We start from the raw sequence: 22,980 nt of genomic DNA, 5'->3' as shown, positions 1-22,980 counted from the left end.
TTATGGGATTTCTGTTTTGAATTCTGCGCCCTGCAGTTTCACTGGCTGTTGACGAGGTGGGACGCTAGCATCCCACGTACCCTAGAGAGGTTAACTGCCTTGTTCAGGGGCAGAAGGAGAGACTTTTACCTTGTCAGATCAGGGATTCGATCTAGCAACATTTTGATTACTGGCCCAATGTTCTAACCACTAGGCTACCTGCCTTCCCAGCTTCAAGGGGTAGTCACCTAGAATGTATTTCAATTAACAGGTGTGCTTTGCTAAAACTGAATTTGTGGAACTTTTTCACGTGTTTGAGCCAATCCGTTGTGTTGTGACAAGGTAGGGGTGGTATAGAGAAGATAGCCCTATTTGGTAAAAGACCAAGTCCATATTAGAGCAGTCACAAAAACCATCAAGCACTATGATGAAACTGGTTCTCATGTGGACCGCCACAGGAAAGGGAGACCCAGAGTTACCTCTGCTGTAGAGGATAAGTTTATAAGAGTTAACTGCACCTCAGATTGCAGCCCAAATAAATGCTTCACAGAGTTCAAGTAACAGACATATCTCAACATTAACTGTTCAGAGGAGACAGCATGAATCAGGCCTTCATGGTCAAATTACTGCAAGGAAACCAGTACGAAAGGACACCAACAAGAAGAAGAGACTTGTTAGGGCGAAGAAACACGCGCACTGGATATTAGACCGGTGGAAATCTGTCCTTTGGTCTGATTTTTGGTTCTAACCAATTTTTAGGGCCTTCCTCTGACACTGCCTGGTGTAGAGGTCCTGGATGGCAGGCAGCTTAACCCTAGTGATGTACTGGGCTGTACGCACTACCCTCTGTAGTGCCCTGCGGTCAGAGGCTGAGCAATTGCCATACCAGGCAGTGATGGAACCAGTGCTCTCAATGTTGCAGCTGTAGAACCTTTTGAGGATCTGGGGACCCATGCCAAATATGTTTTGTATCCTGAGGGGGAATAGGCTTTGTCATGCCCTCTTCACAACTGTCTTGGTGTTCGGACCATTCTAGTTTGTTGGTGATGTGGACACCAAGGAACTTGAAGCTCCTTACCTGTTCCACTACAGGCCATTGATGAGAATGGGGGGGTGCTCGGTCCTCCTTTTCCTGTAGTCCACAATCATCTCCTTTGTCTTGGTTACATTGAGGTATAGGTTGTTATTCTGGCACCACCCGGCCAGGTCTCTGACCTCCTCCCTATAGGCTGTCTCGTCGTTGTCGGTGTTCAGGCCTACCACGGTTGTGTCGTCTGCAAACTTAATGATGGTGTTGGAGTCGTACCAGGCCATGCAGGCGTGGGTGAACAGGGAGTACAGGAGGGGACTGAGCATGCACCCCTGGGGAGCTCCAGTGTTGAGGATCAGAGTGGCACATATGTTGCTACCTACCCTCACCACCTGGGGGTGGCCCGTCAGGAAGTACAGGATCCAGTTGCAGAGGGAAGTGTTTAGTCCCAGGATCCTTAGCTTAGTGATGAGCTTTGAGGGTACTATGGTGTTAAACACTGTACTATGGTGTTGAACGCTGAGCTGTAGTCAATGAATAGCATTCTCACATAAGTGTTCCTTTTGTCCAGGTGGGAAAGGGCAGTGTTGAGTGCAATAGAGATTGCATCATCTGTGGATCTGTTTGGGTGGTATGCAAATTGAAGTGGGTCTAGGGTTTCTGGGATAATGGTGTTGATGTAAGCCATTACCAACCTTTCAAAGCACTTCATGGCTACGAACATGACGTGGGTCTGTAGTCATTTAGGCAGGTTGCCTTTGTGTTCTTGGGCACAGGAATTATGGTGGTCTCCTTGAAACATTTTGGTATTACAGACTCAATCAGAGACATGTTGGTCAGCACATAAGAAGACACCTACCAGTTGGTCAGCACATAACCGGAGCACACGTCCTGGTAATCCGTCTGGCCCCGCAGCCTTGTGTATGTTGACCTATTTAAAGGTCTTACGTCGTCTACGGAGAGCATGATCACACAGTCGTCCGGAACAGCTGATGCTCACATGCATGCCTCACTGTTGCTTGCCTCGATGCGAGCATAGAAGTGATTTAGCTCGCCTGGTAGGCTCGTGTCACTGGGCAGCTCGCGGCTGTGCTTCCCTTTGTAGTCTGTAATATTTTGCAAGTCCTGCCACATAAGACAAGTGTCAGAGCCGGTGTAGTGTCATTCAATCTCAGCCACGAAAGGTATAGCTGAAAACTCTCTCTCACCCTCCCTCAACCTCGAAAAACTGTTCTGTGGGCACGCTCATATGCTTCACACATCTGCCAATCAATGGTGGCCAGGACTGTTGACTCTGACCAACAGAAGCTTGTTGAGGCATGAGGTCAACTTATAAATACCTGGACTCGCGCTTCAAAATTCTGAGGGTTGATGTGCGTAGAGATGTTTTGCGATTGCTAAGACTTGGGCGCTATGTTTTCGACTGACAGTGCATATAAATGATTTGTTTGTTAGTTGGTTAGTTAGTTAGCTAGCTAGCTATACAAACAAGTTAAATCTGCACACCTCTGAGAACAAACCATTTCGACCAGTTTACAGCTAATTATGCCAGTTAGCTAGCTAAATCAAGTTTGAGGGGGTGTGAGAGAAACATCTGCACGAGCTCAGCTATCCACACGTACGTGCGTGCAATTATTGACTGGGAACATTTTCAAGCTGTGAAAATGTTTACAACATGACGTCACAATCACAACACAATCAGAACAATTTATCAACTGTTTCACGCTGGGAAGATTTTTACATGACGTCCTGGCTTGAAATTCTGTGAGCATCTCCTCCATGGTTGCATGGAGGATTTTTTCGGTTCTCTCCCCAGATCATTAGGGCTTCATTAGGGCGCACAAACTCACTGCAAAAGATAATTGGGGAGCAGCAGTCAAAAGCAATTGTCCTGAAGAGTCATTCACCCCTCTTGGCATGGGCACCAACAAATTAAATGTGAAGGTTTTATGATGAAGGCATTAATTGTGTCATATTGATCACTTCCTTCAATATTACTTCCTTTATTCTCTAACTACAGCTAGTCACCTCATGCCTTTTAAATAGTCCTCCCTGCACAGGCTCAATTTTGTCATTTTAAAAATCCATGCACAGTTTTACTGACTGCTGTTCTGTCTTCAAAGCAGTGCAAAATACTATTGAGTCTCATTCAGATCACTTGAGGTCGAGTACAGTCCTTTTCCTCATATAACACCAAAGCTGCCAGAGGTGTTTCTCTCTGTAAGTGTATAGATACTAGGTAGAGTTGCATGTGTTGTCTATGGCCTTTCTCGGTCCCTCTCCTGGCCTGTCAGTTCCTCCGTGAGTATGGGGCAAACAGGGTCACCTCTGGCTTCTCTCTCTGTGTCTAATTTATTCTGCAAAGTCCTGTTAGAGAGTAGAATGACTGATTGGTACTAAAGGTAATGGTATTACTGTATAGAAACTGTCTCCAGTGGAGGATGTTACTGTGCATACTGAAGAGCTGTAGGTGAAGGATAAGGTAGAGGGAAAACCACCATGCCCTGATCAAATAACGGTTTCATGTTCCACAAGACGTACCATTAGCCTGAGAATATATTGCACTGTGACATTTCTCAAAGTGTAATAACAGTCTGTAATATATACAACGCCTGACCTGACCATGCAGACTGTACCACAATCTGTATATTCTTGAGATATAACAGCCGACCTGGATGAAAGTATATATTTTTTCAACCCTCTTAGGAAAATGTTTCAGGTTTGTGAGTCAGAGTGCTCCTGAAAAGCATTGGGATTAAGTTTTTGTCTCATATACAGTGGGGAGAACAAGTATTTGATACACTGACGATTTTGCAGGTTTCCCTACTTACAAAGCATGTAGAGGTCTTTCATTTTTATCATAGGTACACTTCTACTGTGAGAGACGGAATCTAAAACAAAAATCCAAAAAATCACATTGTATGATTTTTAAGTAATTAATTTGCATTTTATTGCATGACATAAGTATTTGATACATCAGAAAAGCAGAACTTAATATTTGGTACAAAAACCTTTGTTTGCAATTACAGAGATCATACGTTTCCTGTAGTTCTTGACCAGGTTTGCACACACTGCAGCAGGGATTTTGGCCCACTCCTCCATACAGACCTTCTCCAGATCCTTCAGGTTTTGGGGCTGTCGCTGGACAATACGGACTTTCAGCTCCCTCTAAAGATTTTCTATTGGGTTCAGGTCTAGAGACTGGCTAGAGCACTCCAGAACCTTGAGATGCTTCTTACAGAGCCACTCCTTAGTTGCCCTGGCTGTGTGTTTCGGGTCGTTGTCATGCTGGAAGACCCAGCCACGACCCATCTTCAATGCTCTTACTGAGGGAAGGAGGTTGTTGGCCAAGATCTCGCGATACATGGCCCCATCCATCCTCCCCTCAATACGGTGCAGTCGTCCTGTCCCCTTTGCAGAAAAGCATCCCCAAAGAATGATGTTTCCACCTCCATGCTTTACGGTTGGGATGGTGTTCTTGGGGTTGTACTCATCCTTCTTCTTCCTCCAAACACGGCGAGTGGAGTTTAGGCCAAAATGCTCTATTTTTGTCTCATCAGACCACATGACCTTCTCCCATTGCTCCTCTGGATCATCCAGATTGTTATTTGCAAACTTCAGACGGGCCTGGACATGCGCTGGCTTGAGCAGGGGGACCTTGCGTGCGCTGCAGGATTTTAATCCATGACGGTGTAGTGTGTTACTAATGGTTTTCTTTGAGACTGTGGTCCCAGCTCTCTTCAGGTCATTGACCAGGTCCTGCCGTGTAGTTCTGGGCTGATCCCTCACCTTCCTCATGATCATTGGTGCCCCACGAGGTGAGATCTTGCATGGAGCCCCAGACCGAGGGTGATTGACCGTCATCTTGAACTTCTTCCATTTTCTAATAATTGCGCCAACAGTTGTTGCCTTCTCACCAAGCTGCTTGCATATATGTCCTGTAGCCCATCCCAGCCTTGTGCAGGTCTACAATTTTATCCCTGATGTCCTTCTACAGCTCTCTGGTCTTGGCCATTGTGGAGAGATTGGAGTCTGTTTAATTGAGTGGGTGGACAGGTGTCTTTTATACAGGTAACGAGTTCAAACAGGTGCAGTTAATACAGGTAATGAGTGGAGAACAGGAGGGATTCTTTAAGAAAAGCTAACAGGTCTGTGATTGCCGGAATTCTTACTGTTCGGTAGGTGATCAAATACTTATGTCCTGCAATAAAATGCAAATTAATTACTTAAAAATCATACAATGTGATTTTCTGGATTTTTGTTTTAGATTCCGTCTCACATTTTAAGTGTACCTATTATAAAAAATTACAGACCTCTACATGCTTTGTAATTAGGAAATACAAAAATATCAAATACTTGTTCTCCCCACTGTTTGCAATTGCTTGACCGGCTACTTGTATCCAACCCTATTGAAGAAATTGCTAATTTAGAAAGTGAAATTGTTTTATGATTGTGGCCCAACCTTTTCGGTTGACATGGAATTGGATCCATTTAATATGTAAAACAAGAAGTGCTCAAGAAGAAAGCAGAGTGTAGTAATAATTGGGTTGAGATCTCAAGAGAGATTAAATTCATTGGCTTTATCTCAAAGTCTACATGAAAGTGGCCAAACCAAGACATGTTCTTTTGAGTCCGATGTACTAATATGAAATACTTTTATCTGAGTGTTTGTGGTTTCTCTATTGAAAAATCCTTAACTCAATCATGGATTTTCATCTAGAAGGACATTAAAAAATAAGTTTTAATTGATATTGTAAACACTCTTATTTGATATGCAAAATCCCTATTAAATAGACAGCAAATGTTCATATTCAAAGTAGCCCTGTTGATCTTAAGGTAATGGGGAAAATGTGTGGGTGAAGATACAAGGACTCTAAACCTATTGTAAATACTATGTACATGAACACTGGGAAAGGGAAGCACCTCTTGTCCCGAATTAATATTTTGTCATATTGTTGGTGAGAGAACTAGTGTGCCATCTGGTTAAATAAAGCCTTTAGCTGCTCCCATCCCCTGCAGGCCCTCCAATAGTGGAGTATTTCCTAGCAACAGTGTGTGTGTGTGTGTGTGTGCACATGTTAATGCCTGTGTGTTCCTGTATGCGTGTGCTATTGTCTGTGTGTGTTTTTGTCTGTATATTCCTGTGTGTGTTATCTCTATGTGTGTGTGTGCGTACGTGAGGGAGAGAGGTACTGAACCAGTACAAGGTGTTTCCCTTTGTAATTCAGGGGCTAAACAGAAACTATGAGATCCACATACTCTTCTATCTGTCAGCCTCCAAGCCCAGAAGCAGTATCAAAAACACTTACTCTTAAAGAGACACTGTTAGTATCAAGTTTTCAGCTAACCATTTACTGTAAGAGTGGATGGCCATAGCTATTTATAGATAGTTGATGGTAGTTATTTCTCCATGTGTCGTTACATTTGAATTTACTGCATTTGGATGGCATGTACTGTATGCCATTTTGATTATACTTATATAATGATTAAGGTGTTAGCCTCTCATAGTGGAGAGAGAGAGAGAGAGAGAGAGAGAGAGAGAGAGAGAGAGAGAGAGAGAGAGAGAGAGAGAGAGAGAGAGAGAGAGAGAGAGAGAGAGAGAGAGAGAGAGAGAGAGAGAGAGAGAGAGAGAGAGAGAGAGAGAGAGAGAGAGAGAGAGAGAGAGAGAGAGAGAGAGAGAGAGAGAGAGAGAGAGAGAGAGACAAATGCATCTGCGATCACTGTCTTCTCCCAAGGGAGGGAGGCGAGAAGCGTGATGCGCTTGATTCCCTCTGACCTGTCAACACACTATAAGCTGACCGGTGGGAGGGTTTCTTTGTTTTTCTCTCTCTCTCTTAGATTCAGATAAGCTTTATTAGCATGAATTACAAGGCCACTTTCTAAAGCAAAGTGAGATAGTGACATCATCAACAACAACAGCAAAATATAAATAATGGTGATTAGAGAAAGGGAACATTAGGAACACCTGCTCTTTCCATGACATACAGTAGACTGACCAGGTGAAAGCTATGATCCCTTATGATCCCTTAAGCTATGATCACCTGTTATCCAATCCATTTCAATTAGTGTAGATGAATGGGAGGAGACAGGTTAAAGAAGGATTTTTAAGCCTTTTAGACAATTGAGACATGGATTGTGTATGTGTTCCATTCAGCGTTCCATTCAGCGTGAATGGCGCACATACAAAGTGCCTTTGAACGGGGTATGGTAGTAGACATCAACTTGACAAGCAGCCAACTTGACAAGCATTGGAGTGAACATGGGCCAGCATCCGTGTGGAATGCTTTAGACACCTTGTAGAGTCCATGCATTGACAAATTGAGGCTGTTCTGAGCAGTGTTGTAGTGGAGGGTATACGCAGGTATATACCGTATACACACTTATTTTTCTGTGGCCATTGTGTATACTCACTTATTAACCAAATATTTATTGGGATATTTGTATTTCTGGATTTGATAGCATGAAATGCTCTTCAGTTTTTTTTCGCTCAGGGCCTTTGCAGCCAGCCTAAAACTCCCCTGATTAACTTTTCTCCAGGCCCAGGTAATTATAGCTGGAACTGTGTTTCAGTGTAGTTCCACTGTAGGTAAACTGGTACTGGTTTCACTGGGATCTGGCTTTCTTCTGAAAGATTGAAGTTTTTTCTAAGTTTACTATTAGTACCCATCTTTGGCAGTACTGCTCTACAAGGGACAGGCTCTGTTGTAATCTTTGTTCTCTGGGTGACGACAAAATTAAGTTGTCAGGGTACAAAATGCACTTCGTATGTGTGTCATGGAGGGTGAGGACTGAAGCTGCAGATTGCTCCAACATTTTTGGTAGTTAATTTATAGAAATATTGTTGGACCCCACGTCTTTGGGAAAACAATTCTCTTATTTTGCTTCCAATTTTTATTACACATTTGTTATTCATACATTAGGATTTCAAGGTGTAATACATTTTCCCCCATATCAATTTGGAGGAGTTAGTTTAATAGTCCATCGTGCCAAATTGAAGTCTACAAAGCAGGCAAAACCTTTTCTTGTGTTCCTTTTGATATTTAGATTTATGAGTGTGGAGGGAGTAAATGTGACCTGAGGTGTGATGTTTGGGGAGGAAGCCGCTTCTGGTATTCATTATGCTGCAAAATATCTTTCCCAGATTACTGCATACACAGATGCCTCTGTAGTTATTGGTGTCGAATTTGTCTCCTTTTTTATAGATGGGCATTATTAGACCTTCATTGTAGATTCCAGGGTAACATCCAATTTCCAGCATTAAGTTTAATAATTTAAGCAGTGCGTCCACCAGCTTAGGGCTGCTCAGTTTCAGCATTTCATTATGGATGTTGTTTTATTTTAAAGTTTTGATTTGATATTTGATTTCAGTAGCTCTGATAGTGAAGTCGCTCTGTCTCTCTCCTTAATCCCGTCTTTAATTACACATGTGGAGGGCTCTCTCTCTCCCTCACTTTGAGGCCACATGTGTTAAACACAGCGGAGTGCTGCTCCTTTCAACCCCTAGCCCATGTAATTCCTCCCCAACATTTTTGAAGTAGTGTCAGTTTGAAGCAAATTGAAATAGTTTGGCTGAGACTTTCTCTGCCCTACTTGTGGTCGCTCAGATATTCAGCGAGACCTCAATCAAGTAATATTATGGTAATTGTAGGGCTTGTTGACTTTGGTGATGTAAAAATCACTACATGGATAGAGATACATTTGGCCTCTACTGCAACAGTACTTTTTGAATGAAGTTAGACTTGAGTCTTTGAATCCAATGGTATGTATCCCTCTGTTCTTTAACATGAATACAGCAATTTAGATGAGTGGGTGACTTCAGTACATTGGCCCTGATACCCATTAAACAATGATGTTCAGAGGTATCTTATCTTATACAAGTATATATGTTGGAGGGCATTGTAAGCCAAAAACAGTCATAGAGGGCCACACACACACACATGCCTTGCCAAGTTGCCTTAATCAGGGTTATAAAGCTCGTTGGTAAGCTTGATTTGAAAAGCTCACTCTCCTGCTGTATTTATAAGAAAGTAAAAATACAGAGCATGTTGAGCTGATAGTATTCATTGTGCCATGCAGACAGCAATCACAGGCTTTATTCTCACCTTCAGACAAGCGTTAGTTAATGCATTCTGTTGATTGTGTAGCTGGAACTCAATGATTTATGAATCACTGAGAGAACACTTTGTTATATTTGGAGCAGATTCAACGCTCATTAGGTTGTTGACTGTAATGCCATGACCTTTAAAATAAATCTGATTTAATTGGCCATGCATATCTACATTATGTAAAGTGGAACAGTGTGTCCGTGTAATAAGACAATGAGGCAAAGGAGACAATATGGCCTAGATAGCTCTTATAAATGTTGTGTGGTGAAAGTGAAGATTAGGACTGCTTGTGAATGGCAAAATGTTAATTAGTTAAATGTGCTCATGGCATATTTTCTTCCCATAATTGTGCATATACAGTAAATGTATTATATCTCAAGTCTGCTTCTTCCCAGCCTAAACTTACTGTAGACATAAACAATGTTAGGATCCATTCAGAAGCCTCTTGCACTAGACACAGTAGAGGACATTTTGTGTATTTTCAAATTTGGACAGGCATTGCCTCTGAATGGAGAACTGGGACAGAAGTTGGCAGAATCTGGTACCGAACCACATGTTGTCTATAAAAGAGCCTAGTGGAAAGATGCCCAGTGAGTTGGCAAGCGAGAAGAACCAACAACATTCAACAATGCTTGGGATGCCTTTGATCAGAAACAGACTTTGTTTTGTGCCGCTGTTCTTTCTTTAGGCACTAACTAACTATCTAGCTATCGTTAGACGGTAGCTAGACAGCGGGATGAAGCCTTCAAATGACAGTGTTCTGGTGGGCCTCCATTTATTTTTCCTGGCGCATCAGTTTTTCCTTCTGTGCACCAGTCCCTTTTGGGTGTAAAATACCATGGTTTGTCCTCAGATTTATCCGCTCACATTTTTTCATCCCGAAATCAAGGGTGACAGTGTTGACTCTTTTGCCTGATTAACACTATAGGCCCACCCAAACCTCTTGGATATTTTATTTTCACATTGTCCTTTTTCCAGCACGGTTACAGCAACTATGGTGGATGCGTAACCAAGCCAGCCCAGTAAAGCTTGGCTTGGCTTGTCCCTATAGTGTGAACTAGACGTATATGTATGAGGGGACTAACTCTGTATATAATACAACAGGAGGTTATTGTGGCTGATGTACAGTAAGATGACCCACCAGTGGGTCACACAGATATACGATTTACCAATGGCCTCCAACAAGGTTATGGTTAATACTCAAACAGTCATGTTTGCAGTAATAATACTGTGTGTGAATCCTGTTTCTCTCGGTCGGTTTGTTTCTGTACTGTACAGCGTGTACACACCACCTGGGGTTGCTGACAGCTGTATCCACATACATTTTTTATATCACCAGCTACCTGGTGAGATTGACTGAAAGGAACCTCCTCCCCCCTAGTTGATGTAGTGTAGGTTGAGTGTTGCTCTTGTGTCATGCTCTGGTGGCCCTGGATCTGGTGAGCCACAGTCTGCAAGCCTTGATTTGAGCCAGTACTAACACCCCCTGTTAAATTAATCAAGCACTAAGTCTGTTTTTGCACAGTTCTGCTCTAAACTCAATGTTTACTTTGGAAATAGAGAACTAGATGCCAACCTGGAGGTGCAATACGTGGTAAACTAGACTTCATGGAAGGTAATAGAGTATTTGGTCCTGTTCTGAACCACACCAATTTAGTCTGGAGCACCTGTAAGGATGGAAGAACAAGTGCTTCCTGAGTGGCGCAGTTGTCTAAGGCATTGCATCGCAATGGTTTGAGTCCAGGCCCTGTCACAGCCGGCCGAGACCGGAAGACCCATGGGGCGGCGTACAATTGGCCTAGCGTCGTCTGGGTTAGGGGAGTGTTTGGCCGGCCTGGCTGTCCTTGTCCCATTGCGCACTAGCGACTCCTGTGGCGGGCTGGGTGCATGCACGCTGACACAGTCACCAGTTGTACGGTGTTTTCTCCGACACATTGGTGTGGCTGGCTTCTGGGTTAAGTGGGCATTGTGTCAAGAAGCAGTGCGGCTTGTCTGAGTCATGTTTCAGAGGACGCACGGCTCTTGACCTTCACCTCTCCTGAATCCGTACGGGAGTTGCAGCGATGGGACAAGACTGTAACTATCAATTGGATACCACAAAATTGAGGAGACATTTTTTTGGGGAAAAAAAGTATGGAAGAACACTGGTACACACTATTTCATATGTTATATGTTATGTTTCATATAACTTCAGGACTGAAATATAAGAGCTATGCACAAAGTAAATGTCATGTTCTCCATCAACATCATCACCATCATCATCATCAAAACAATGTGTCCCTGCACATGCCTACCGTTTACTATGCCCTACATACAAACACTGAAGTGCAACAGTACAATCAGATTTTTGGTTTTGCTGACTGGCTTTAGAGGGCTGTCTAGTGTCATTTGTACCAGTTAGCGTTGTGTGGTTGTCAGATGCGATTGGCTTTGGCAGCGGAGCCAGCCACTCAAAGCACTGTAGAAAGTAAAATTGTATTTTGCACAGAGTTATTAGGCTATTATTATGGAGCTTGAAGTGAACAGTGCCTTCTCCCACTTTACAGGCGGACAATTAGAATCATCATTAATGGACACTATCAGCACATCAATGGTGCGGAGAGGGAGTAATGGATATATAGAAAGCTTATGGGACAATGAATCAGTTTGATTCCTAACTAAACTGTCTTTCATTGTGTCCGAACTCAATGGCTGACTACGGCTTCAACAGTAGAGCCAGAATGTACTGTTTGGGGCATGTTGGATTCAGAATGCATAGGCTTAATTTACAGGAAGTCACTTACCCTCTTCTTCTTCTTCTCTTGCAGATGACCCAAGAACAGTGCACTCATAGGAACAATGTCCAGAGCTCAGAGAAACCACACGTGTACAAAGTGGGAATTTACGGCTGGCGGAAACGTTGCCTTTACTTCTTTGTGCTCCTGTTAATGATCCTGATCCTGGTCAACCTCGCTTTAACCATCTGGATAGTAAAGGTCATGAATTTCACCATAGTAAGTCCTACTCCCTACCTGCCGGTCTCTTTTTATTTGTGATTTATTTTTATGACTGTTGGGGCATTGATTATTTGATTTGCTTAGAAGTGTGCTGGAATAATAGGGTTTTTCTCCACAGGGGGACTATAATGACGGGCTGGTAATTGCGAGCTGTGGCACTTTAGTACAGCGACTTCATTTTCACTCTCAGTGGTCGATCTGCTATGGTCTTAGTCCACTTAGCTAACTCCAAGCTAGGGGTCTCTCTCCTCCCCTCGTCTCTCCTTCTATTTCTCCCCTACTTCCATCCCTGCATGTTAGTTTCCAAGTACCCCACTGTTCTTTTCTTCTCTCACTGAGAGAGTTCAACTGAGGGCATGTTTAGTACAACGGCCTCAAAGTACAAGTCTAGAACCGATGACACTGTCACTTCCTGCACAGGAGAGAGGTGACAGCGCAGGATGCAAGTTGGCATTTATTGTCATAGGGTGACATCAGCAAAGGAGAGTGGTGACATCAGGGCCATACACTAAAGTATATTATACATGTGTACCATTCACATTAATGCCGTGCATACAGTACTTAGCTCTAGACTGCGGAGTTTGACATTAATTTCCACTGTGATTCTCTGTATATCTGTTGTATTAGTCTGTAGCTCAAGCCCTGTGAGCCATGCCGTTTGAGTGTCTGGCTGCTTTTTGCTTAGTAATCCTCAGCACCTGCGATGAGTCAGATACTTGTAGTGCTGCATGCCTCCCCTCCTTGTCTGAATAAACCATGAGAACAGGTTGATGTTTCACAGTGGAGTTTCATCTGAGTTGCACTCCGAGGTCTATCGGTGTGGTTACCCAAAGCAATTTGGATAACTGGTGTCCGTCTGCATCTGTGCTGGACACTGGGTGGCTATATAAGGGTTCTAACCTTTATCCAAATAGATGCAAGTGGGATGTCATGGCAAGTGGGATATCATGGTGAAAAGTGATCCAGTTAAATTTCAGTATAAAACTTTGATTTTACCATCATCCTTGTAGGGAAGGAACTACAGTCCCTTTAAAAGATTAATGTATGTGGGCGGGGAGCTTGTATTCATGAGCTCTCCTTGACTGACAGCACTTTGAAACACCCTTGTGGTCGTTCCCGGGTAACAAGGTAAACAAAAAAGTATTAATTCCATGATTCATTCCAAGCCTAAATATTAATTCCAAGCCTAAATAGTATACCTCACCCCATTCTCTCTGCAAAATGGTTAACAGAACTGAAAATGAACTATTGAATATCAGACAAACAGCAGCAATACGCAAATATATTTATATTGTTTTGCAACTAATTAGAGAAGACAGTTCACTGATACACTTCTTCACATGAATTAGTAAAGCCTGAGTCACCTTAGAAACTTAGGCATAAAGGAATGTACATGAAAACAACATGGACAATGTATTGGTGCTTCTGCATAAGCATTGTAAATGACAATATGTATTCATCAGACATTTACAATTGGCCAGCATAGCTGAAATATTGATCAACATGAACACTCATGATAAATAAAGATGAGAAATAATTGTGAGACACATTTTTTGTTGTTGTTGCTATAAGCCTAATATAGGCAACCAGCCTCCCTACAATGTGCAGGACCCCATTAATTTGTACAATTTGTGACACTCGTCTCTCATCCGAATGCCTGAATAAAACGATACAAAGTAACAAAATGAGACATGTCACGTAAAAAAAGAGATTGATGGGGAGGGGAGCAGGAGAGGATGGGGACTAATGTACACCGCTTCAATCAAGCGGGTGTCAGTCACCCCAAAGATTGAAGCGGGAGACTCCTCCAGCTATGGCCTCCTTGTCAGGCCTGGGATGGATATCTCGCACAGCTTCCCCTCGTTGAAGTGGAGATCCAGGGTCTGTCTTCACAGACTTTACAGCATATCCCCCATTCTTTTTTGGGAAAGCTGATTTTATATCACAGCATTCCTGCTGCAGTAGATGCCTGGGAAGCTGTTCAGACAGAGTAGATGTTGAATTTTCAAAAATGCATATCATTACAAATTTGATGAAGTGAATTAATAATATGCCTGCCTCCTGAATCCAAGCGTTTGACACGGGGGGAGGGGAACAGTAACGTTATGATCAACTTTGTCAATGTACCAGCTACAGTCATTTTTCATAATTATGTCAACCTACTATGAACTTAATTCAAATATCATCCAATTTGATGAAAAACATGATTTTCACTGTTTGGAACCTTTAATATAAATGATCCAATTGGTGATTAGAAAATAATCCAGCCTTTTAGCAGTTGGACCATTGCTGATGCCCTCAACAACCGTCAGCAGCCACTAACCAATACATATTTCAGTAGGCCCTATACTATGATATCCCTATTTTTCCATAAATAGTGTAACTAGAGACCAATCAATAAAGGCTTTAATACTTCACCAGTTAACAGACCTCTTTTCTGGACGTAATGTATGTGATTTCATACAGGGTGCAATGAACGGAGCGGGTTTCAAATCATATTCCTTGATGGTGCCAGAATTTATAGAATTATTTTGCATACAGTATCATTTTAATGACTAGACATCCGTGAATGCTTCTTGAACGTTTGTTTTAATGTAGCCGTTTCAAATATATTACAAAACTCAGCAATTCTGACAATTTCTTATTTTTTACCACAATTCTGGCAATATTTTGCTAAATACATATAACTGACATACTTGGGCTATCATGTTGTGTTGTCCTCATTATAACACAACTTTTAAGCCATTATTGGTCTTATTACACCAATTATTCTATTCAGTTCTGGCCATTTAAAATCAATGCAGTTCCTCCCCATTGAAATAAATGGCTGCTGGGACTGATTATGGGCTAAATCTATGATGAATTTATATAGGGTCTCATTGTTCTGTGTAAAATGTGGTATAGTTATCAGATTCTAGGGTACACTCTTAGGTTGTTTTCATACATAGTTCTGAGATATAGTTTGAATCAGAGTTTAATTGTTTGTTACATTGTACTTTTTCACATTGCCAAATGTCAAATAACTAAAATGCCTAAACAAAACCATATGTTTTACATGTTCAAGTAATTTGTTTATTTGAAAAAATGCTCACGTTAAATGAATCTATGATTATCAAGAAGCATAACTTGTCCCAAACTTCATATTACTTACGCTTTGGCGTTCAAACAACATGCAGGAGGAAACAGTGCAATAGACGCTGTAACTGCAAGGTGAGTAGACTATAATAAGTAGCCTATATCCCCAGTATAGGCCCGTCTCCCTTAATCTGCATCGGATGCGTTCATAAATGCGTTGCTACTCACAGAATGTTTCAGAGATATCAAGTTATGGTTCAAACAACCAATAATAATGCACACCTCTGGTGATTTTCCTGTGTTTGGTCTGGACTACGTTCTCACCTGCAGCGAACCGCACCATGGTATGAATGAAATTGGACAGAGACCACCCTTTTTGAACAACCATGGTGAGTTGTTTAGTGCACTCCCAAGTACCAGTCCAAACGAACAAAACTAAGGAAATACTCTCCAAACCAATTTGGTCTGAAAGCACCCTTAGCACATTTTTTTGATCTAGAACCTAAAATGGTTATTCAGGTGTCCCCATAGGAGAAAACTTTGAAAAAAACCTTTTTGGTTCTAGCTATAACCCTTTACACAGATGGTTCTACATGGAACCCAAAAGGGTTCTACCCGGAACCAAAAAGGTTCTACCCGGAACCAAAAAGGGTTCTACCCGGAACCAAAAAGGGTTCTACCTGAAACCAAAAAGGGTTATTATATGGGGACAGCCTAAGAACCCTTTTGAAACCCATTAATTTAAGAGTGTACCATGTGATAACAGAGCACATCCCAATACTGTCCATTCTGGATCCATAGACAAAAAAATGCATGGATGTATGACCTTGGACCCCCCAAGGTGGGCACATATAGATGTCATTACCATTACAATTGTTTCATACATTAATATGTATTGTATTAAGTTAATACCTTATCAAATTCGCCTTCGATAACCCACAAAAATAACCCACAGACATGAAAATTATCATTAGACTTTGCCACCCCAAGTGGACAAAGATGTGAAATTTGGCCTGCTGGCCCATGGACTATAAAGGTATTGCTGTCTCATGTACTTTAAATGGTCTCAAGGTCACAGGTTGTATGGAAAGAGTTTGATGACAGAACTGGAGATCCATGGAGGCAGAAGAGCAGATGGCTAATTTACAGATTTATGTTGTATTTAATTGCTCCGAAGCCCAACAGTGCTGCATGACACGTCAAGGATGGGGTTTGGATGAAAGTCGAGTTACAGTGGGACTGTGAAAATTAATGTGGAGAGGGTGGGGGGCGTAGGTGGGAGTGCGTGTGTGTGTGTGTCTGTGCGTGCTTACATTATGTATTTCTACAAAAAGATGTCCAGTCCTGAACTAACTATCTTTGCTATATATTTTTTCAGTATAACCCAGAATGACAGTTCACATGCACATGTAATACTCCTCAGTATTTCAATAACATGACAAGGAAATGTAAATATATTCCCATTAAATGTTCATGAAATATTTCCATTACATTTCCATTCCCAGGTGATTGTAATGCAAAATAAGCCATTTTCAGACTGCTAGGTTGCTCAGGGAATACAATTTGCCACTATTTTCCAGCTTGCATGAGATCATAATGTCACGCCCTGATCTGTTTCATCTGTCCTTGTGATTGTCTCCACCCCCTCCAGGTGTCACTTATTTTTTTTGTCATGATACATAAGATCTTTTCATCAGTAGAATGTTATTCATATCATAAACAGCACTGCACAATACTGCCAGTTCTAATTCAAGCCTCCACTCTATCCATCTTCACAAGCAGCTTGTCAAAACGTAGAATGTTATTCATATCATAAACAGCACTGCCACAATACTGCCAGTTCTAATTCAAGCCTCCACTCTATCCATCTTCACAAGCAGCTTGTCAAAATGTAGAAGGCCAGAGCTACAGGTCAACAATGATTGAGTCAAATCTCTTCCATTGCACGTTTCCCCACACACACACTCACATACACAGGCCTACTGGGCAGTTTCACCCCAGAATTAACTGAACTCTTCGGGAGGAAGCTGGAGCTGGTTGTGTTTCAATGACAGAGTTGATGAGGTCTCTGATCCCCTAGGCTGTCTTTTTATGAGCGTTTAGTAATTGCAGTTCTGTGTCTTAAAAGTACATCAAAGGAAGTAGCTAGCTGTAGGAGTCAGAGTCAGTGTCCAGTCACAGAGCAGGCTTGATGCCAGACCAAGCGGATTCAAACAGTAGGCTGTAATTCCTCAGACTCCCACTCTCCCTTTGAGACCTAGTGCTTGTCTGAACTCCTCGTCGTGTTAAATATGGATGTTCTAATGCAAGTGAAACTCTGGTCTAGATTATGACAGATTAAAGTACAGTGCACTCTTTACTATTGCAGCGCACAATTACAAAGTTAATGGGGAAACGGAGACAGATCTATTGGCAGTAGTCATATCTGGGTTCCCCCGTTTAAATTCATATCATTTTACTGTTCTGGACTGGGCTAACAAGGCGAACTTCACTAACATCATGTGTCAGCAGTAATGGTAATTAGTCACACTGTCCTTATCCTGGGTCTTCCTGTAAAACTCACTCATACTAATAAACCTTCCTCATTAAGAACAGGAAGAGAGATAAGTGGGGCGTACAGATTCAGACACGTCTTGGCACGTGTCGGAGACAGATGAGTCATGCAGGGTTACATAAACCTGGTCTTTTCCCCAACCTCCTCCACTGTGCTGCTGCAGCATTTTTTAACCATGGGCAGAAAGGTTACAGGGCTCTTTGTCCTGAGAGTCAGAGGTAGACATCCTATTCAAACAGGAGCCTTGCTGCTCTGGTTCTATCTGGGCCCCATGCCAGGCCATCCTGCGCCACTGGCCTTGCCTGGGAGAGGCTTCTATCTAATGTGGTGAGAGGGGAGCATGGGTGGCCTCCCTGGAGCAGCTGCTCCACCCAAGACATCCATCCATAGCCCTCGCAGTCCTCTCTCTGGAGCATGGATCATCGCTCTGGGCAGACTGATCTAGGGCTCAGGATGGAGCAGCAACAGTCCCGCTTTACGCTCCACAGGGCCAGAGACATATCATTCTCATCCCCCGGCCAGTCCTATGTTTTCTGGCCATGCTTTGTGCCACCACTTCACCCCACGTTTGAATAGCACACCAATCTCTGATGAGGAGAGGACAGAACAGAAAGCCGGCACATTCACGACTCCCCAGTGTCACCATTGGGATGACCTCATTGTTCAGAAGTTTACTTTTTCTTTAATCCCCAGTACTTGATGCCAGCCTTTACCGAGTTCATCGTTTTCATTGGTGCTGCTTGTGCTCTCAGGCCTGGGCTGAGCTAAGCGGGGCCTGTCATATAAAGGGGTCGTGGAGCTTGTTCTTCTCTTCAGAGGCATAATTCCCATAGGGTGCACAGGGGCATGCCCCTTAGATTTGAAATTGTTTGAATTGTTGACATTTTGTTATTTAATTTTTTTCTCTGTAATACTACTTTTTTATGAAGTTGGATTTAGCTAGCCCATATTGGTTCCATTTCAGGTTGTCAATCAAGTTAGAGTAGCTAGCTTGTCTTACGATCTAAACTGGCATGCTTGCTGGCAAGGTTGGTAGACTTTAGAAAAGCAAGCAATGACTAAATATACTGAATAAGACTCACTTTCCTTTCAATCGTTTATCCATATTTTAGCAGAGATGCAGAGAAGCATATTTAGTTTCTTAAAATAAATAACCACCAGTCAGGAGGATACAGACAGCTCCAGAGGTCTGATTAAATAGACAGAAAAATATACTTTTTTTTTTTACATCGAATTAAACTTAATGATTATGGCTCTAGATTTGCAGGAAAAAGCGGTCTCAGGTGTTTGAAAAGGCTAGTCTCCAACTTACGCATAGGGGCCTAGCCCCCCTACGGACCACTCCCCAACCATCCTCTCATACATTGTGCCCCCTCAGAATTTGAGGTGCATAACTCCCCTGGTTCTGTTTGTTTATGGAAGCCAGTGAGGGGCCACTGTGGTAGCGCTAGTTTTCTGCATTTTGCACTGAACATTTTGTCGTATTCTATTAACCTCTGAGATGTTTATCCTATGTCTCTCTACATTCTCCACAGTCGTTCTCTCTGCTCACTACTATGTACTTTTTCTCTCTCTCTCTGATGCCCCATCTCTCTCTCTTTCACTCTCTTTATCTCTCTCACACAGTCTCTCTCTATCTTACATTCTCTCTCATGGAACACTGCAGATTGTGTCTGTGCAGCAAGTCAGTGTTGGACAACTCGTCTTGTGTTGCTTTCACTGGCATCAGCAGAAACGTCTAGGGAGTATACTGTATAGTCTGTCTTTGTAATATATGTGGAATTAAATATACAACAAGCTTGAAGGCCACGTTTGTCATCATGTTGATTACCTGAGAAATACACAGACATATGGTTATTTTATCCCCTGGTCCGCTTAATCAAAAGCAACTACACCATGACAGACCCAGCAACATTTGTCTCCACAAGAAGACCATAGGTTCTACACATACTGTACGTGGTGCATGAATTGAGTTACCCCAAAATGCAAAGCTCTTGGACACCTAGAAAATGAAAGTGCTGAATAAATGCAACCCATTCATCCATTTTTCTGCTCATTGATATCTGTCAATAATTTGTCCTCAAAATTTGAGATTCATCGGCCATCACTGTAAATTTAACAAACCATGTTGTTTTGTCTCTTCATTTGGTTTGTTGGCAAAAATAAAAATTAAATGTAATATACAGTACCAGTCAAAAGTTGACACACCTACTCATTCAAGGGTTTCTTTATTTTTACTATTTTCTACATTGTAAAATAATAATGAAGACAAACTATAAAATAACAGATATGGAAGCATGTAGTAGCCAAAAAAGTGTGGTAATCAAAATACATTTTATATTTGAGATTCTTCAAAGTAGCCACCCTTTGCCTTGATGGTCGCTTTGCACACTCTTGGCATTCTCTTAACCAGCTTCATAAGGTAGTCAGTCACCTGGAATGCATTTCAAAAACAGGTGTGCCTTGTTAAAAGTTAAGATGGAAAGAAATGAACATGTTTGAGCCAATCAGTTGTGTTGTGACAAGGTATGGGTGGTATACAGAAGATTTGGTAAAAGACTAAGTCCATATTATGGCAAGAACAGCTCAAATAAGCAAAGAGACAACAGTCAAACGTTACTTTAAGACATGAAGATCAGTCAATTCAGAACTTTGAAAGTTTCTTCAGGTGCAGTCGCAAAAGCCATCAAGCGCCTTGATGAAACTGGCTCTCATGAGAACTTCCACAAGAAAGGAAGACCCAGAGTTACCTCTGCTCTGGAGGATAAGTTCATTAGAGTTTTCCAGCCTCAGAAATTGCAGCCCAAATAAATGCTTCACAGAGTTCAAATAACAGACACATTAACTGTTCAGAGGAAACTGCGTGAATCAGTCCTTTATGGTCAAATTGCTGCAAATAAATCATTAAAGGACACCAATAAGGAGGTGACTGCTTGGGCCAAGAAACCCGAGCAATGGACATAGACATTGGAAATCTGTCCTTTGGTTTGATGATTACAAATTAGGTGAGTGGATGATCTCCACATGTGCGGATCCCACCGTGGAGTATAGAGGAGGAGGTGTGATGGTGTAGGGGTGCTTTCCTGGTGACACTGTCAGTGATCTATTTAAAATTCAAGATACTCTTAATCAGCATAGGTACCACAGCATTCTGCAGCGATACACCATCCCATCTGGTTTGCGCTTAGTGGGATCATTTGTTTTTCAACAGGACAATGACTCTACACACCTGCAGAATGTGTAGGGCTATTTGACCAAGAAGGAGAGGGATGGAGTGCTGCATCAGATGACCTGGCCTCCACAATCAACCAAATTCAACCCAGGATTATGTTGAGGCACAGATCTGGGGAAGGGAATGAAAAAATTTCTGCAGCATTGAAGGTCCCCAAGAACACAGTGGCCTCCATCATTCTTAAATGGAAGAAGTTGGGAATCCCCAAAACTGAGCAATCGGGCTGAGAAGGGCCTTGGTCACGGAGGTGACCAAAAACCCAATGGTCACTCTGACAGAGGTCCAGAGTTACTCTGTGGAGATGGGAGAACCTTCCAGAAGGACAACAATCTCTGCAGCACTCCACAAATCAGGCCTTTATGGTAGAGTGGCCATACGCAAGCCTTTCAGTTAAAGACACATGACAGCCCACTTAGAGTTTTCCAAAAGGCATCTAATTGACTCTCAGACCATGAGAAACAAGATTCTCTGGTCTGATGAAACCAAGATTGAATTCTTTGGCCTGAATGCCAAGCATCACGTCTAAAGGAAACCTGGCACCATCCCTATGGTGAAGCATCATGCTGTGGGGATGTTTTTCAGCGGCAGGGACTTGGAGACTAGTCAGGATCGAGGGAAAGATGAACGGAGCAAAGTATAGAGAGGTCCTTGATGAAAACTAACTCCAGAATGCTCAGGACCTCAGACTGGGGCAAAGGACAACAACCCTAAGCACACAGCCAAGCTTGTACCATCATACCCAAGAATAACCAAGGCTGTAATCACTGCCTAAGGTGCTTCAACAATGTACTTAGTAAAGGGTCTGAATACATATGTGAACCCTTTGGAATTATCTGGATTTCTGCATAAATTGGCATAAAATTAGATTTGATGACTTACAACATCAGACAAACAAAGACTGCTTCAACGAATAACACACACATTTATTGTATTTTTCTTGTCTATATTGAATACATCATTTAAACATTCAGTGTAGGTTGGAAAATGTATGTGAACCACTAGGCTAATGACTTCTGCAAAAGCTAAGTGGAGTCAGGAGTCAGCTAACCTGGAGTACAATCATTGAGACTAGATTGGAGATGTTGGTTAGAGCTGCCCTACCCTATAAAAACACTCACAAAAGTTGAGTTTGCTATTCACAAGAAGCTTTGCCTGATGTGAACCATGCCTCGAACAAAAGAGATCTCAGAAGACCCAAGGATAATAATTGTTGACTTGCATAAAGCTGGAAAGGGTTACAAAAGTATCTCTAAAAGCATTGATGTTCATCAGTCTACAGTAAGACAAATGGTCTATAAATGGTGAAAGTTCAGCACTCTTGCTACTCTCCCTAGGAGTGGCCATCCTGCAAAGATGACTGCAAGATCACAGCGCAGAATGCTCAATGAGGTTAGGAATAATCCTAGAGTGTCAGCTAAAGACTTACAGAAATCTCTGGAACATGCTAACATCTCTGTTGACGAGTCTACAATACTTAAAACACTAAACAATGGGAGGACACCACGGAAGAAGCCACTGCTGTCAAAAAAAAACATTGCTGCTGAAGTTCGCAAAAGAGCATCTGGATGTTCCACAGTGCTACTGGCAAAATATTCTGTGGACAGATGAAACTAAAGTTGAGTTGTTTGAAAGGAACACACAACACTATCCGTGGAGGAAGGCACAGCACACCAACACCAAAACCTCATCCCAACTGTAAAGTATGGTGAAGGGAGCATCATGGTTAGGAGCTGCTTTGCTGCCTCAGGGCCTGGACAGTTTGCTATTATCAACAGAAAAATGAATTCCCAATTTGCAGGAGAATGTAAGGTTCTGTTTGCCTATTGAAGCTCAACAGAAGTTGGGTGATGCAACAAGGCAATGACCCAAAACACAGAAGTAAATCAACAACAGAATGGCTTCAGAAGAAAATGTCTTCTGGAGAGGCCCAGTCAGAGTCCTGACCTCAACCCAATTGAGATGCTGTGGCATGACCTCAAGAGAGCGGTTCACACCAGACATCCCAATAA

At 42.3% G+C, this 22,980-nt stretch overlaps 1 protein-coding gene across 2 annotated transcripts in view; it reads left to right on the top strand.

Moving 5' to 3' along the window:
- The window catches only part of LOC139418227 (delta-sarcoglycan-like), a 105,877-nt gene that overhangs the window by 9,768 nt on the left and 73,129 nt on the right, over positions 1-22,980 (top strand). For both annotated transcript variants that reach the window (XR_011635287.1, XM_071167517.1), the window contains exon 2: positions 11,922-12,107. Coding sequence is in view for 1 of the 2 variants with exons in the window: in XM_071167517.1 (XP_071023618.1) it covers positions 11,922-12,107 (186 nt within the window). In the remaining variant the exon portion in view is untranslated. The remainder of the gene's footprint in view (positions 1-11,921; positions 12,108-22,980) is intronic.

This window comes from Oncorhynchus clarkii, chromosome 10 (genome assembly GCF_045791955.1).
Source record: "Oncorhynchus clarkii lewisi isolate Uvic-CL-2024 chromosome 10, UVic_Ocla_1.0, whole genome shotgun sequence".
Classification (NCBI taxonomy): Eukaryota; Metazoa; Chordata; class Actinopteri; order Salmoniformes; family Salmonidae; genus Oncorhynchus; species Oncorhynchus clarkii.
Note: the sequence above shows the minus strand (reverse complement) of the source record. Positions and strands in the feature narration are given on the sequence as shown.